At 28.4% G+C, this 14,793-nt stretch overlaps 1 protein-coding gene across 2 annotated transcripts in view; it reads left to right on the plus strand.

Moving 5' to 3' along the window:
- LOC136973392 (probable protein phosphatase 2C T23F11.1) overlaps positions 1-14,793 on the plus strand; it is a 51,656-nt gene that overhangs the window by 11,987 nt on the left and 24,876 nt on the right. For both annotated transcript variants that reach the window (XM_067268115.1, XM_067268114.1), the window contains one exon: positions 9,980-10,087. In XM_067268115.1, the coding sequence (XP_067124216.1) occupies positions 9,985-10,087 (103 nt within the window). In that variant the 5' untranslated portion in view covers positions 9,980-9,984. The remainder of the gene's footprint in view (positions 1-9,979; positions 10,088-14,793) is intronic.

Consider the following 14,793-nt stretch of genomic DNA (forward strand, 5'->3'; position numbering starts at 1 on the left):
AAAATGATTTGTTGGCATAATTATATTTTTAAAGTAGTAGATAAAATTGTACTAATAATAATGCTTTTTCTAATCATTAATTGTCAGTTTGTGGTTGCGATAATAAATGTGTGTTTGTTTTATGAAGTCCTTAAATAATAACTTTCTAAAAATTTCTGATGATGATATTCATTCTCACAAAAAAAAAACAAACAAACAAACATTAAGTAATTTGTGCTGGCACATGGCATGACTATCCCTTCCAATAAGCTGATGTGCCTACCAGTGGCTGAGCGGTTCTGTCGCTAAACACTGGGAGTTCGGTCGTGGGTTCGCACTGTGCTCGGACGGGCTGGCTATGTGAAATTTTCCGGGTTTTCTCCACGTTTGTAACACTTGAATAGTGGCCAGTTTCCCTTACAAGACCTCCCAGAAGACATTTTCCCTCAAGTAACATCGTGCACCAGAGAAGGCAACGGGGAACCACTCTGGTTGTAACTTCCCCCAGGATACACCTTGGCGCCTTAACTAACCACTTATTAACCTGCGCCAGGTGATTGCCGACATCAGGATTTCTGATATGGCATGCAGAGAGAAAAGCTGATGTATTGATGTGTTATAGATTATTACAGAAAGAACTACTGAATGGTATATTTGTTTAATTTCTAGTTTTCATTTTGCACTTAAATTTATATCTTTCTAAATCTGATTTTCTTTTTGGAGTATAAATATTAATGTTAAATATGTTGATTGTAGGTTAGATTAGTTACTTTTTCTGAGAATTGTAAATGACATTTGTAAACATTTGTTAAAAAAAAGTCTGTTGTTTTTTGTAATTTTTGATACAATTTTATATATATCAATTCAAATATATGTATATAATATAAACAAAAGAAACTAGAAGATTCTATTTAAAATAGAAACTAAAGTTATATGTGAAAGTGATATTATACACTTAAGGAGGTGTGGCACTTTTGTTTAGGAAATGTTTGAATTGTTTTGCAACACTAACCATCTCTTACATCACGTTCCTTTCACTATTTACTTAGAAGTGACTAAGAATGATGCAGAATTCTAAAGTAGCTTTCAGCAAGGAGAAACTGATTTCTCTTTTAAAGCTATATTAATTTATAATAGAGGTATGTTTTAAACAAAATTTTAATAACAGCTGTAATTTTTAAAAAAATTAGTGTGTGTGTGTGTGTGTGTATATATCTATAAATTAACACTAAATTACTGATATTTTTAGAACTAAATTTTCAGAAAAAAAGACTTTTATACTATATCCAATGATTTGAAAAACAACTGTTTCTAAATTTTGTGTTATTTTTCATGAAATTAAAAGAAATTTTTATATTTGATATTTATATTCAGTAAATAGTAGAAAAATTGCTTGGCTTAGCATTATCTGTTTTCTCTCTTCAAACACAATGAATTGATTTTAGAATTTAACATAATTAAAATGTGCCATTACAGTCATAAAATATTAAGTAGATGAATGTTAAAAAGTAAAGTGCACAGTCAGCTAAGCTATTTTGTAACTGACACTTTAAAATAATCAAATTGCAGATAAACTTAATACATTTTTAACATGTTACATAATAATAGGATATAATTAATATATATAAACATATATATAACTTTGCAGCTTTGTTATGTATAAAGAGTAGGTTAAATCATATTTTGTTTGATTAATATATAGTTTTGTATTGCTTAAAAACATGGAAGAGTGCATATGCATCAAAATACAAAAATATATAATATGATAAAAGATTAAACAGTTTAATTAAACAAGATGAATTAAAGTTACAGAATTTAAAATATTCTAAATAAACTTTTCTTGTTCTGTCAATAATAATCATTTGTAGAATTGAGATGATGATTCTTTTAATATACAGTAATACCCAAACTTACGCGATAGGTGCAACCAAGCAATAACCACGTAAGTTGAATTTCGTAAGTTGGTATAATTTCGCATATAAATACATACAAATTATTTTTAATTAATTGGGGCCGGAGACTAAAGAAAACAATAATTTAGAAAAAAAATGTTTAATAAAATCTTAGATAATACATATTGATAACAAATTATATTATTAAAATTGTAAACCGAAGTTATTTTGATGTAGAAGGCTTCATAAAATCTAACATTTGTCTGATGGCTCAAAGATTTTTTTTTCTCCCGCAAAATTTCCTCGTAGCGCACTAATAATTTTTTTATTTCTCGTTTTGTAGAAGAAATGCGCTCTTTGTTGGAGTCTATATTTTCTAAAATTTGTAACCCCTTTTCAATTGAACTGAGGCCTTCTGTCAAGTTTTCACAGAAGAATTTTTCGAGAATTTTTTCTTTACCTTTTATAATTGTTCTGACAGTCAATTCTGGTAGATCAAACTTCTTTGCCAATTCACAAATTTTCATTTTTGTATCGAAGTCTTTAATAATGTTAACTTTACATTCCAAAGATAAAGTTTTTTTTTTCTTGTTCGATGCAGAAGAATTAGTTCTACTTCGTTTGGATGACATAGTAGAGTCTCAAGTCTCCGTAGATATAACAAACAGAAATAAATAACACAAAATAAATTGTAGCTATGCGTCGATTCTGTGCGACATTTCCGAACATGTAAGCTGAACAATAGTGTGGGGGGAGTGAGAAAGCAAGAGTTGCATGGCGTTCAAACAAAAGACAAATCGTCGAGATTTGAAAATCGCGTAACTCCGGGTTCACGTAAGTTGAGGTATTACTGTATATTTTAATATTAAGTAAAGTACTTCTTTTAGCATTGGAAACTGAACTAAAATATATTGTTTAAGAAGTTCAGAAAATCAAAACCTAGAAAATTCTTGTACAGACTGTATTAAATGAGTACAAAAATTTTTGTACGTGTAATTGTTTGAACTGTTGTTACATAAAGACACATTAAATATTTTATTAAAGAATTAGCATATATTATTTGCATTTTAGAAAATAATCAATTTTATTAGTGGTAGATTATTAACAAATAACTAGTATTTTAAATTCTAATAGTTATGTGGAAAGAGTATTAGTGTAAAAGCAGTATGAGCAATTACTAATATAGAATTCTTATTGTGGTCCTTTTTTATTCTATTTTAAATTGAAATGAATCAATTTTATAAGTTATGTTTATTAAACTTTTTTAACTTTAATATAGACTATAATTTTATATATATGAATGATTTTATATTTTATACATGTGTGATTGTATTTAAACTTATACACATTATAGTCACAGAAACTTGATTCTGGATAACTTGACATTCTATAAAACTTGTTGTGTCATTCAAAAAAAAAAACTAAAAAATACATGTAATTCAATTTTTACCTCTATACACTAGGATTAAATAATTTATTGTTCTTTACTGGAAACACTTGATAATAGAATCATTTCCACCTATTAACCCTTTTTCTGAGGTGCCACTGCAAAACATTGACATGAATGTCATTAACTCAAAAGTAGCCACTGAATTAGTAAATAGTTTTTTTAATTAAAATTTAACTACAAATAAAAAGAGTCTCTATTGTTACATAGTTAATATGTATGTATAATACTTTGATGAAAATTTCACTATTTAAACTATCATCATTGCTATTCTATAAAACTTGTCATTTTTGGTAACTTGTTGTCATCTTGACTCACATTAAGTCAAGTTTGTAGGAATTTATCGTGTATATAAACTTAAACACAATCAAGTGTATACATAAAAACAAATACGTAATTACAAATATGAGCTAAAATAACCAAGAAGACTAATAATGTTATAAGATTATTGAAAGTTGTTTCTAAAAGCTGTCATTCATTTTTCTTAAGCTAATTTCAATCTATTATATGAGCTGCTCACTTGCCAAATTGATTAACTCCAAAAAACAAAGTTGGAAAATTGATAGAAAGAAAGAATTTTTAAAAATAATTTATATTAAGCTTTAAATTTAAATGAACATTGTAGAATGTATTCTCATATACTATCATATTAAAGCATAGCTTTAATGTAACAATATAAAAAATTAGTTATGCAAAAAATGTAATAATAATGATTATATCAAGGATTTACAAATGGAGTTAATCAATTTGGCCTGTGAATGGCTCATATATCAATTGTAAACATAATAAACTTTATTTGATAACTTTAACTCTCAGTAGTACAGTGAAATCTCCATTAACAGACACTTGAATAGTGGACACCTTTGCTTGACTGATATTTTTACAATCCCCAGACTCTTCAAATAGGACATCTATAATATTTGTCTAAATAATGGACATCAATGTCCACAACCTACCTTACAGAATCACAGTCTGCCTTCAATATTCTGAAAGAACTAATTAATTAATTTGTTTTAGTTTTAAAATATTTTGTATCAGTTCAAATAGTCTTTCAGAGAATGAATTTTGACCATGGCAATGAATAAAGACTGGCTTAAAATAGGAATAGGGGAATAGAATAGACAGTTGTGACGGCCTTGCTTTTCAGCATAGCCCGAATAGGAATAGGGGAGGAGGGCAGGTTGGAAAAAGTCAAACAATATTCTTTATCTGTTAGAGAAGATTAATCTGGGTTATGTTGTCAATCACCATTTATTGTCAGAAGTTCAATAACATTAATATGTATGTCTTATTGTTGGAATTACGCTTATGGTACCAAGACACCATAAACTTCTCCAAAGTTATTCATTCAGTCAACAAGAACCATAGTACCAGTGGTAATGAAAAAGAAACAGTTTTAAGGTTAAGACAACAGTATTTATTTGGTGAAAGTTCAAAGCTCATGTTACGAAAGCAATTTACTGACCATTTTAAAGTGTAGGAAGATATTTGGTTTTTTCATTTATGACATAATTTATGATCTTAACAGCTTTATGGTGGCCGAAGTAATTTTTAATAAATCATTTATTGAAAAAAGCAAAAATGTTCAAAAAATTATACCTACAAAGTAGACAAATCATTATATCCATTTTTATTAGTAGCTTAGATCAGTGTTTTTCAAACTTTTTGGACCGCATTCCCCCCTTCTGCACTTAAAAATTTCAAAGGACCCCCGAAGAATAAGTATGTGTCAAAAAACATCCCGGAGGGAGGGGGTTAGGCTCATATTTAAATACAGTCAAACCTGTTTTTATGCGCTCTTTTTATGTGCGATTTTTTTTAATGCGAATTTTTAATTTATGCGGTTTTTTTTGTGCGATTTTATATTTGTGCGGTATAGTTGGCGACTAGTTTCGTGCGATTCGTCATGTCTCACGTTGACTTATTATAGCTAAATAAACTTATTATAGCATAAATGCACTTATTATAGTAATATTATTGCATGAATATGCGAAAAATGAAATAATTTACTTTTTAAGTCAACAAAACACCACCTGGACAAAAATATGTAAAACAGACGATAGACCAGACGATGCAGTCAAGTGCTGACATCTGTTGTCAATAAATTCTATTTCGTACGGTTTTGAGTTATTTTCTATGTGAGACTTTTTTTATGCGGTCCCTGTTGACCGCATAAAAAAATATTTTTTAATTGTGTCGCGAAAACTATTTTTTACAGCCATTCGTGAAGTTTCGTGCGATTTTTTTTTAATGCGTCTTTTTTAATGCGGTCCCTATCCCCCGCATAAAAACAGGTTTGACTGTATTTATATTATTTTTATTATTTATTTGTGCAATTTATTTAAGTAAAAATTATTTTATATATTTTTTATTTCTATTATTTCTAAACATGAATCCATAGTAAATTTATAAAATATTTGAAAAAATTGATCTGGCATCAATTTTTCAGCGACCCCCCCCCCCAAATATTTTTCACGACCCCCACTTTGAGAATCACTGGCTTAGATCATAAATAACGTGCAAGAATACCAAATACATTTCTTACTCATTGAAGTGATTAGCAAATTGCCTTCATAACTCAGCATTCAAACTCTGCCTAAACCAACCTTTGTTCACCCTTTTGTTCATAATAACAGTTTCATTTTTCATTTTTGTTACTTTTGCTCAGGTCATTTTTGATGAATTAATAATTAATCAATGTTTGTTTGTTGTAATTTTTATGTTCCATTTAATTAAAGTATCCTATACAATCTGTTTGCTATTTAGAATTCAATTAAAATGTGATTTTTACGGCTGAAAAGATAACTAATATACTGTATGTATACGTTAATTATATTTAATTTTCACATTCCTAACACAAATTTGACATTTTTGCAATTCATCATATTATTCACTTTATAATGACTATGTTAAAATATAATATGGCCACTGGCATGTACTGTACCTTTGAATAGCAGACAAACTTCTGTCCTGATGGTGTTTGCCATTCAGAGGTTATACTGTATTTATTTTAAAATTATCATTTCACACACAATAAATAGAGAATTGACTTCTAGTTTTAGAAAAAGAATTGCTCTTTTAACAAAGTAATAATTTTAATATTTTTATTATTAGAATAATAACATGAAATGAAACTAGAAAAAAACTTACAAAATCCTTTATTCATTTTTTTATGTGCCTTTTGATCATGATACATTTACTGCTTGTGATAGTGAACTTCTGCTACAACTGCACAATATGTACTTCTAAGTTATCACAGATTACTTAGAAATGATGTGTACTGATCAAGGTTTGATTATTTGGATAAAACATAAGTGGTTAAATAAATATTAAAAATAGGTATCATTGTATTACTGTTAGCATTTTCTTTTAGGCAAAATAGAAATATTATTTATATATAAGCATCCAAAAGTGTGATGTATTAATATGAAATCAAACCATCATCATAATTAACTGGGCTATTTTAGAAATATTATAGAATGTTATTAACTAAACTAGAAATGTTATTTTTGAAAATTTATCTCAATATGATGAACAGTTTAATAACAATTTGGAATGACTACTTTTCTGAAATAAGTAAAAACTAAACTTTTTTCTTAATTTTAAGAAATTTCAGCTCAATTGATGATTAAAAAAAAAAATTGAATGACTTTTTTTTCTCTAAATTTATTATTAAATTAACATTTAGAGATGCATTAGATTATTTGATTACATTTGGTTATAAGTTCAGTGGTTTCCAACTTATGTTTGCAGAACCCTAGGGTTCTGCCAATAAAATTTGGGATTTAACAATGAAATCTGTTGAGTCTAGTGATGAATGCACCAATGCAGATTTGGGATATGAGGTGTATGCTAATTGTTCTGGTCTTGGATCGAATCCTCTACACATGCTAGTTAATTATAGCTTTATAAACCGTGGTAACCGATTTATTGATAATAAAATGAATTGAAATCATGATATAAGCTAATGTTTTGACAAGGTAATGAAAACCATAAAAATGCTAAAATTGATGCTAGAAAATCATTAAAAAAATAACCTTAGAATGTGTGTATTATAATTTATACATTAGAATCATTAAATATGCTTTAATTTGTCAATATCTGCAACAAAAGTGTATTGAATCTAATGATGGGAGCAGCCAGACAGATGTCTGATAGTATTGTGTACACAGTACTTCAATACTAGTGATGGGACATTCACGTCAGATGAAGGGGTTAATGTCCCATCATCTGTAGTGTGTTGTTCATCTGTTTTGTGATATCTTGAGTATTTTTCATATAAAAATATAGGGGGAAGCATAAATTTATAGTGCTTTTAGTATTGTGTATACCCCAAATTAAAATATCATATAGTGTTGACTGAGAGGGGGGGAGAGTTATTGAAGAAAACTAGCAAATACTTCAAATGTTTAGTGATAAGGTGACCGAAAAGGCAGATTTATACCACAAAGGTACAAATCCAAGCACTAGTGCTATTTAAAATATTGAAAGAAAAGAAGTTTAACCCTTTACAATATCAGTTTGAATTAAATAGACTAATAATAATTGCGTTTTTATTTTTTCAATAAATTGGTTTTTGGTGTTTCTATTTTTTCTGTTTTATCTATAATCATTAAAAATTGTTAGGATTTCAACATTTTTTTACTAAGATGAAAAGGGTTTTGCAATAGAAAAAAGTTGAGACCCACTGAGTTAGTTAAATATCTTTATTCCAAAGATTTGTCTTATTTTAAAAAACTACTGTATTTCCTAGATTGTAAGATACATTGAATTTGAAATTAAGTTTTAAGATTATGGAGGAAATTTTAAAATAACCAGTTTTATTATATTCTAATATGTTAACCTAATAAAAACACACAAAATGCCACAAAATGGTTATTATTTGGCAGTTATATTTTCATGCTCTTCAGCATGTTTAGTAACTGTTTCAATGCTACATTGTAATATTGTCTTAAAAGATTTTTAGACATTAAAAAAAGAGTTTGAATTAAATGCTTGTTACTGGAAATGCTTATTTAAACCAACATGGATATTGAAAATTTAAAGTTACAAATTCTTATTGATGCTTAACATACCATGTATTATATTAGCAATGATGCCAGTTGTTCTGGATGAGTGTAAGAGAGAGCATTGACTATAAGATGCATCTTTACTTTGATAAGTAAAAATGAAAAGTACAGTATATCTTAGAATTGAAGAAATATAGTATATACCAGACATGGGCAAATGTGGCTCTTTTTGAGTTACATGCGGCTCTTGCTGAAAGTGTTAATTTTTGTTTTTTATTATTATTTTTACAATTTTATTTTTATAATTTTGTGAAAATATGTTTATTAAAAAAAATTCAATATTTGTTTTATATTATATAATAAAATTGCGCGCCTTACCATACTACCTGCCACGACTGTCTGCGGCTCCCGTGCATTTTGCAAAACCTACATTTCGGTTCCCACTGAACTCTTGCTTGCCCACCCCTGGTATATACAATGATCTGAATGGCTATATAATTTTTTAATTTTTCCAACTTTTTTTGTCTAAAGTTTTGTATTACTGCTTTATAATGTTTGGGCATTTTGTACCAATCAACTTTCCAGTTTGGTATTATACAGTATAATTATATTACAATTCATATTTTGAGAAGTCAAATTATTACTGGAAATTTTGCACCCGAAACAATATTAATCACAATATATATTAAGATTTTGTATTTTTCTTAAATATAAAATTTAATTGTTTTTGTTTAACATGTTTGTTATGAGACATGCAAGAAAATTTTACATGCTGATTCAATAATGCATAAAGTGCAAAGGTGTGTCCTATGTATTATTAAATTTAAATGCTCTGTTAACCATTGGCATTTTATGAGAGATTGGTATTGATTATTCATTGAATGAATGACTTATATTATTAATTTTGCTTGAGTGTTAACATTCTTTTGTAAATTTATGCTGCAGCTGACATTGATATGGATCATATTTTAGTAAGTAGAAAAAAGAAATTGAAACATTAACACTTGGAGAGGAGTATTTACAACATATTCAATACAGTAGAGCGTCGAAAATTGGAACGTCGGTAATTGAAATGGCCGGAAACTGGAACGATTTTCAGTCGGACTGTGTCGTGCTGAATCGAACGTTTTTGATACTAAATTTACTTCTAAAGTATAATTTTCATGTTTTTTATATTCTTCAATATATTTATTTTGTTTGTACAAAATAAAGAAATAATTTTTAACGATACGATAGCCTCGATTATTATTATAAAAATTTTCGTTAGGCTTAAAATCGACGAAAATTCAACACGAAGCGACACGCAACGGAGAAAAATTCAACAGGAAGCGATATGCAACAAAGAAAAATTTGAACATCGGACAGGTTAATATAATTTTTCGTACATAATCGGAAATTGGAAAAAATCACTACTTGGAACGACCCCAGTTCCCAATTGGTTCCAATTTTCGACGCTTTACTGTAATTGTATATAAAATGAGAATTGCATTCATAAGGATAAAAAGAAATTTGTATCATTTAACCATAACTAAGTTATTAAATGAATTATAGCAAACATGTTAAATAACTTTGTGATTGCCATATATATCCTATATATTATTGAGTTATTTATAATAAATCTTATGATGGATTTGTATTTTTCTGTGTTATAGATAAGATGGGACAGACACTTTCAGAACCAGTAACAGCTAAAGAAACATCAAGTTGTGGTAATGAGTATGTTAAAGTTGGAGCTTCTTGTATGCAAGGATGGCGAATTAGTATCCTTTTAAATTGAAATCATATAAAATTCAAAAATGAATGATTCAAATCATCATTTTTGAGAATTAATTTATCCATAGTAAATCAAATTTATAATTTGTAATGCATTAAAAAGTTGCCAAATACAGTTTTAAAAGTATAGTTGTTACAAAGTTTAATTTAAAATGGTTTTACAGAATTCTTAATAAAATAGCCGAATCATTATGAATTATGAAATTGTGTAACATTAATGAATTAAAAATTTTAGATAATTTCTTTTACTTTGATAATCAATAAAGGGCATTAAAGATTTGTTTTAAAAATATTCCAAAACTTTATAATTTTTAGTATTTTATTTTTTTAAAATATTTAAGAAAACTGTGCAGAGAAAAGATTCATTGAATAAAATTTGATTTTTATTAATTGAGATTTCAACTTCTACTTTGTTTATTTGTGTGTGTGTGTATATATAGATATATATATGTTAGTCAAAACCCGTTTTTAGTTAGAACGTGTTTTAACTAGTTGAAACTAGTTTATACTGGATGTCTTTGTTAAAACCCGTTTTGTCTAGTTAAAACTAGTTTTAACTCAAATTCATTTTTGACTAGCAGTAAATTAACTAGACAAAACTTGTTTTGTCTAGTTAATTTACTGCTGTACATGTTTTGATTTTAGATAAAACTAGTTTTAACTTTTAACATTAGTTAAAACTAATTTTAGCTACAAATATGTTTGGGGGAAATAAATAAATTTATGTATAGTGATTCGGGGGAAGATGCCTAACATTTTGCTTATGAAGGAAATTATAGCGATAATTTGGGTTTTGGAGGCATCTAACGAAAATATCATATTCTTGAGCATGTTTTTCAAATAAAACTTTGGAGTATATGAAAAATAATTGTGTATTGTATTTGCAATGACGACTTTTTTACTATCTGGCATTTTAGGCACCTCACCCCAAGTATCTGGGTGAGATACCAAATGCCATTAGGGTAAGATAACAAATATAATTGCATAAAATAATTTTCAAATATCTTAAACCAAATTTAATTTATTGCATATGTAGTACAAAGTACTTCATAGTAAGTATAACAGTGCAGTATAAGTATTGTTAAGTTTCTGCCCGTTCTAACATGCTCTATAGCTTAGATAATTTCTATGCGTATCCTGAAGTCCTTATATAGTCCTGAGAAGTCCTTATATAATTTCTATGCGTATCCTGCAATAAAACGAAAAAACAAAAATTTATTAAAAATAGGCATATTGGAATTCAATTAAAAAAAAATAGGCATGTTACCCCAAGAAAAATGTGGCATCTTTCCCATTTGTCGGGGTAAGATGCCTAGTGGAGTCACGTGTTTTAGTGTGTCTGATCGGGATCAGCGGTAGCTCACAATGGAAACTTTAGAACCTTAACTACATCACACATTAATTGTTTTTCGCAATTTTTAATAAATTCTATTTTAACTTTTAGTTTTAAAATGATTTTAGAAACATTTTACAACAAAAACTTTGTTCTTATCTTGCTTTTATTCTTCTCAGATGTAGAAAGTGAGGTAACGGTAGCCAACTACAGCTTTACGCACTCAATATTGGCCCAACAATTCATCATACAAAAACATGACAATGTCTGACGTCACCATTTGAAAATATCAAAAAGTAGGCATCTTCCCCCGCTCACCATCTTACCCTGAATCACACTATATGTTGCAGTGAAAACCAGTTTTTAGTTAGAATGCGTTTTAACTAGTTGAAACTAGTTTATACTGGATGTCTTTGTTATAACTAGAATTGACTGCTAGTCAAAAATGAATTTGAGTTAAAACTAGTTTTAGCTAGACAAAACGGGTTTTAACGAAGACATCCAGTATAAACTAGTTTTAACTAGTTAGAACATGTTTTAACTAAAAACAGGTTTTGACTGTAACACATATATATCAATGTAATTTAATGAACTCATATTTAAACCAAAATGAGCATGCTAAATTTTGTATAACAAACATTTGTGTGGTGTGACTTGAATCAACTTTACTTTTAAACATATAAATGATGTATTTTATTTATTTATCTGTAAATTCATTTTATTGATTTATTTTTTAAGGTTGTGAAATAGTTTTTGATAAGTTTTTTATAATAAAAAAAACATATCAATACTTTGCTGATAAGAGTAAATGAAATTTAAAATGTTATTAGTTTGTTTTTAAAGAGTACACACTTGTTCTTATGCTCTTTTTCAGTCATATAAGATTTAAAATATAGTTTTTGTAAATCAGTACTTGTTGCTGTTCTTTTCCTGTAGTAAATTGATTTTGGCTTGTTTGTATGATATAGCAATTCAGGTAAACACAAGCTTCATTCATGATGACCGCCTAGTGCCACCTATTGACTACAGATACCCATTGTACAGTTCTCTTGCATTGATAAAGTGCTCTTTGACATGTCTTGGCTTGAGATAGTGTCTACTGGATTTGTGCTTATGCTAAAGGCCAAGATTTTTATGAATGATTGCTCCAGTGTAGCATGTGATATTTTCAGCATTTGGGATAAGCTGTGCAAAATGGGATTCTCCTTGAAGACACTGGTGTCAAATTTGTCGGATCTTCTCTAACAAACAGGATGGCTGGGTATGACATGTTTGCTGTTTCTCCAGATGCTCACAAGCTTTTGGAAATAGCCAGTTAGACTTTTGAATGATGCTACCTACAGTTGATTTTACTTACATGAAGGCCTTTTTCAGAACACTGTTTTTACTATCATGGATATGTTGTTTGGTATTGGAAACTCCACAGGTGTACCTTCCCAATATGCTGTTATTTTTGTTGCCATGACTAGAGCATTTTTCAACAAAACTGCAGTATAATATTGTAGAACATTGGCTGATTCTAATAAGCATGCTAATGCAACAAGTATGAACATTATGTGTAGATGTTTGTTAATACTTGCTGAGTTCCTAAATGCATATTCAGATAAGTCTCTACGTTGGTATGCATGATACAACAAGCAAGTTTGAACCAATATGAGAAATTGCATTGTATTTGACATGATTTAGCATGTGAGACCCAAATGAGACATTGAAGACTACACAGATTGGATGGAATATCTCTAAGAACTGGTTCATTCAGTAACTAGGAATGATGGAATTTGATCAGTAAGCTACCAGTTGGCAACATTGACATTAAGAACTCTGCAACTTTGTTCTCATAGAATCACTAATATTTTGAATCTCAAACCAATCAGTATATCCATACCAATGACATGGAGTATAGAATAGATGCTTACAGTTTGCAAGTGACTGACTAAGCTGTATTCCTCTAAAAATTATTCCTGTGAATGACTGAGTCACTCAATTACACTGAAATCTGTCTAAAAACGATGGATGCTCTTTTGATGTCACAATCAGGTGTTCTGGAAAAGCCCAAGCAAAAAAGACCATGTACTGTTGTGTGTGCATAACACAGTGTAGACAAATTGGCAAATTTTGTCAATTGTACAAATTTTATTCTATCAAAGAGAAATAACAATTTAAATTTATTTGAAAAATCTATTATAAAATACTTTATTAAACATTCAAAATTTTAATAACCTTATAAAATGATTTTTTTTCTATTTATATATTTAATTATTTGCTAATATGATTAAATTTATAAAATAAATTGTTTTCAAAATATTAATTTTAGAATAAAATTAAGATAGTTTGAATATTTTAAAATTGGAGCAATAGCATCATATTGGAAGATAGGTACATTGCCCCCCACTCTTTAACCATGACATGCTCTTGTGGTATTTCTGTTAAACAATGCTGGCCACTTGCCAATGATTGGACAGAAGTTTGATAGAGTAATTAACAATGCATTTTCATGGTAGGCAGTAGTTGTAGGTTTAAATCCTTCTTCAGTTTGATTTTTCCATCCAGAATGTTCTAAATGAATTAATTTAATTCTAATTATTAAATTTTAACACAGAGTGGCAACTTAATTAAGTTTTAATCCATATTACATAATATTTATAGATTTAATAAAATGTGTTATAGTCTGATAATGAAACTGGTGTTACTATTTAATCTACAAGTTATATTTTTTTTAAAGGAGGAGTGTTAAAATATTTTTGATAGTGTGAAATTTATATATTCAATATATTATAGTGAAATATTATTGAATATATATAAAGAGAAATTTTCCCATCAAGTATGACAGAATAATTTTTATGAGAAAGTAGAGATTGAAGAATTGAGACGAGTAGAGATTTCAAGAAATTCAAGACTTGTTAGTATGAACTACTACCCTAATTTGTAAAAATGTGTGTTGTAACATAAAGAGCAACAGAACAAAATTTTATCTGGAGTGGACAAAAAAGTAGAAGTTATAGAGAATTCACTTACACACATACAGATCTAGGCCTTTATATTAAAGTAAAATCTATCCTTATAAAATTACTTTATCCACTATATTTGTAATAAACACTTTATTGTCTTTTAAAAGATTTCCTTGTTGTCTTCCTTTAGTAATAGACATCTTCGTATTATTTTGATGATTGACATTGTGTTGCTGTTTCTGCAGCCCTTGATAAAGCCATTTCTTAATTCCATACTGATAAAACAAAAGGTAGATTGTATGTATGGTACATTAGTTAGATGAGTGATAATACTTTCTAAATAATGGGCTAATTAGATCATTACTGTTGGTTGGGTAATAGAACGTTACATGGTCATTATAGATAAGAGTTT

This window comes from Centruroides vittatus, unplaced genomic scaffold (genome assembly GCF_030686945.1).
Source record: "Centruroides vittatus isolate TY-2023 unplaced genomic scaffold, ASM3068694v2 contig_3167, whole genome shotgun sequence".
NCBI lineage: Eukaryota > Metazoa > Arthropoda > Arachnida > Scorpiones > Buthidae > Centruroides > Centruroides vittatus.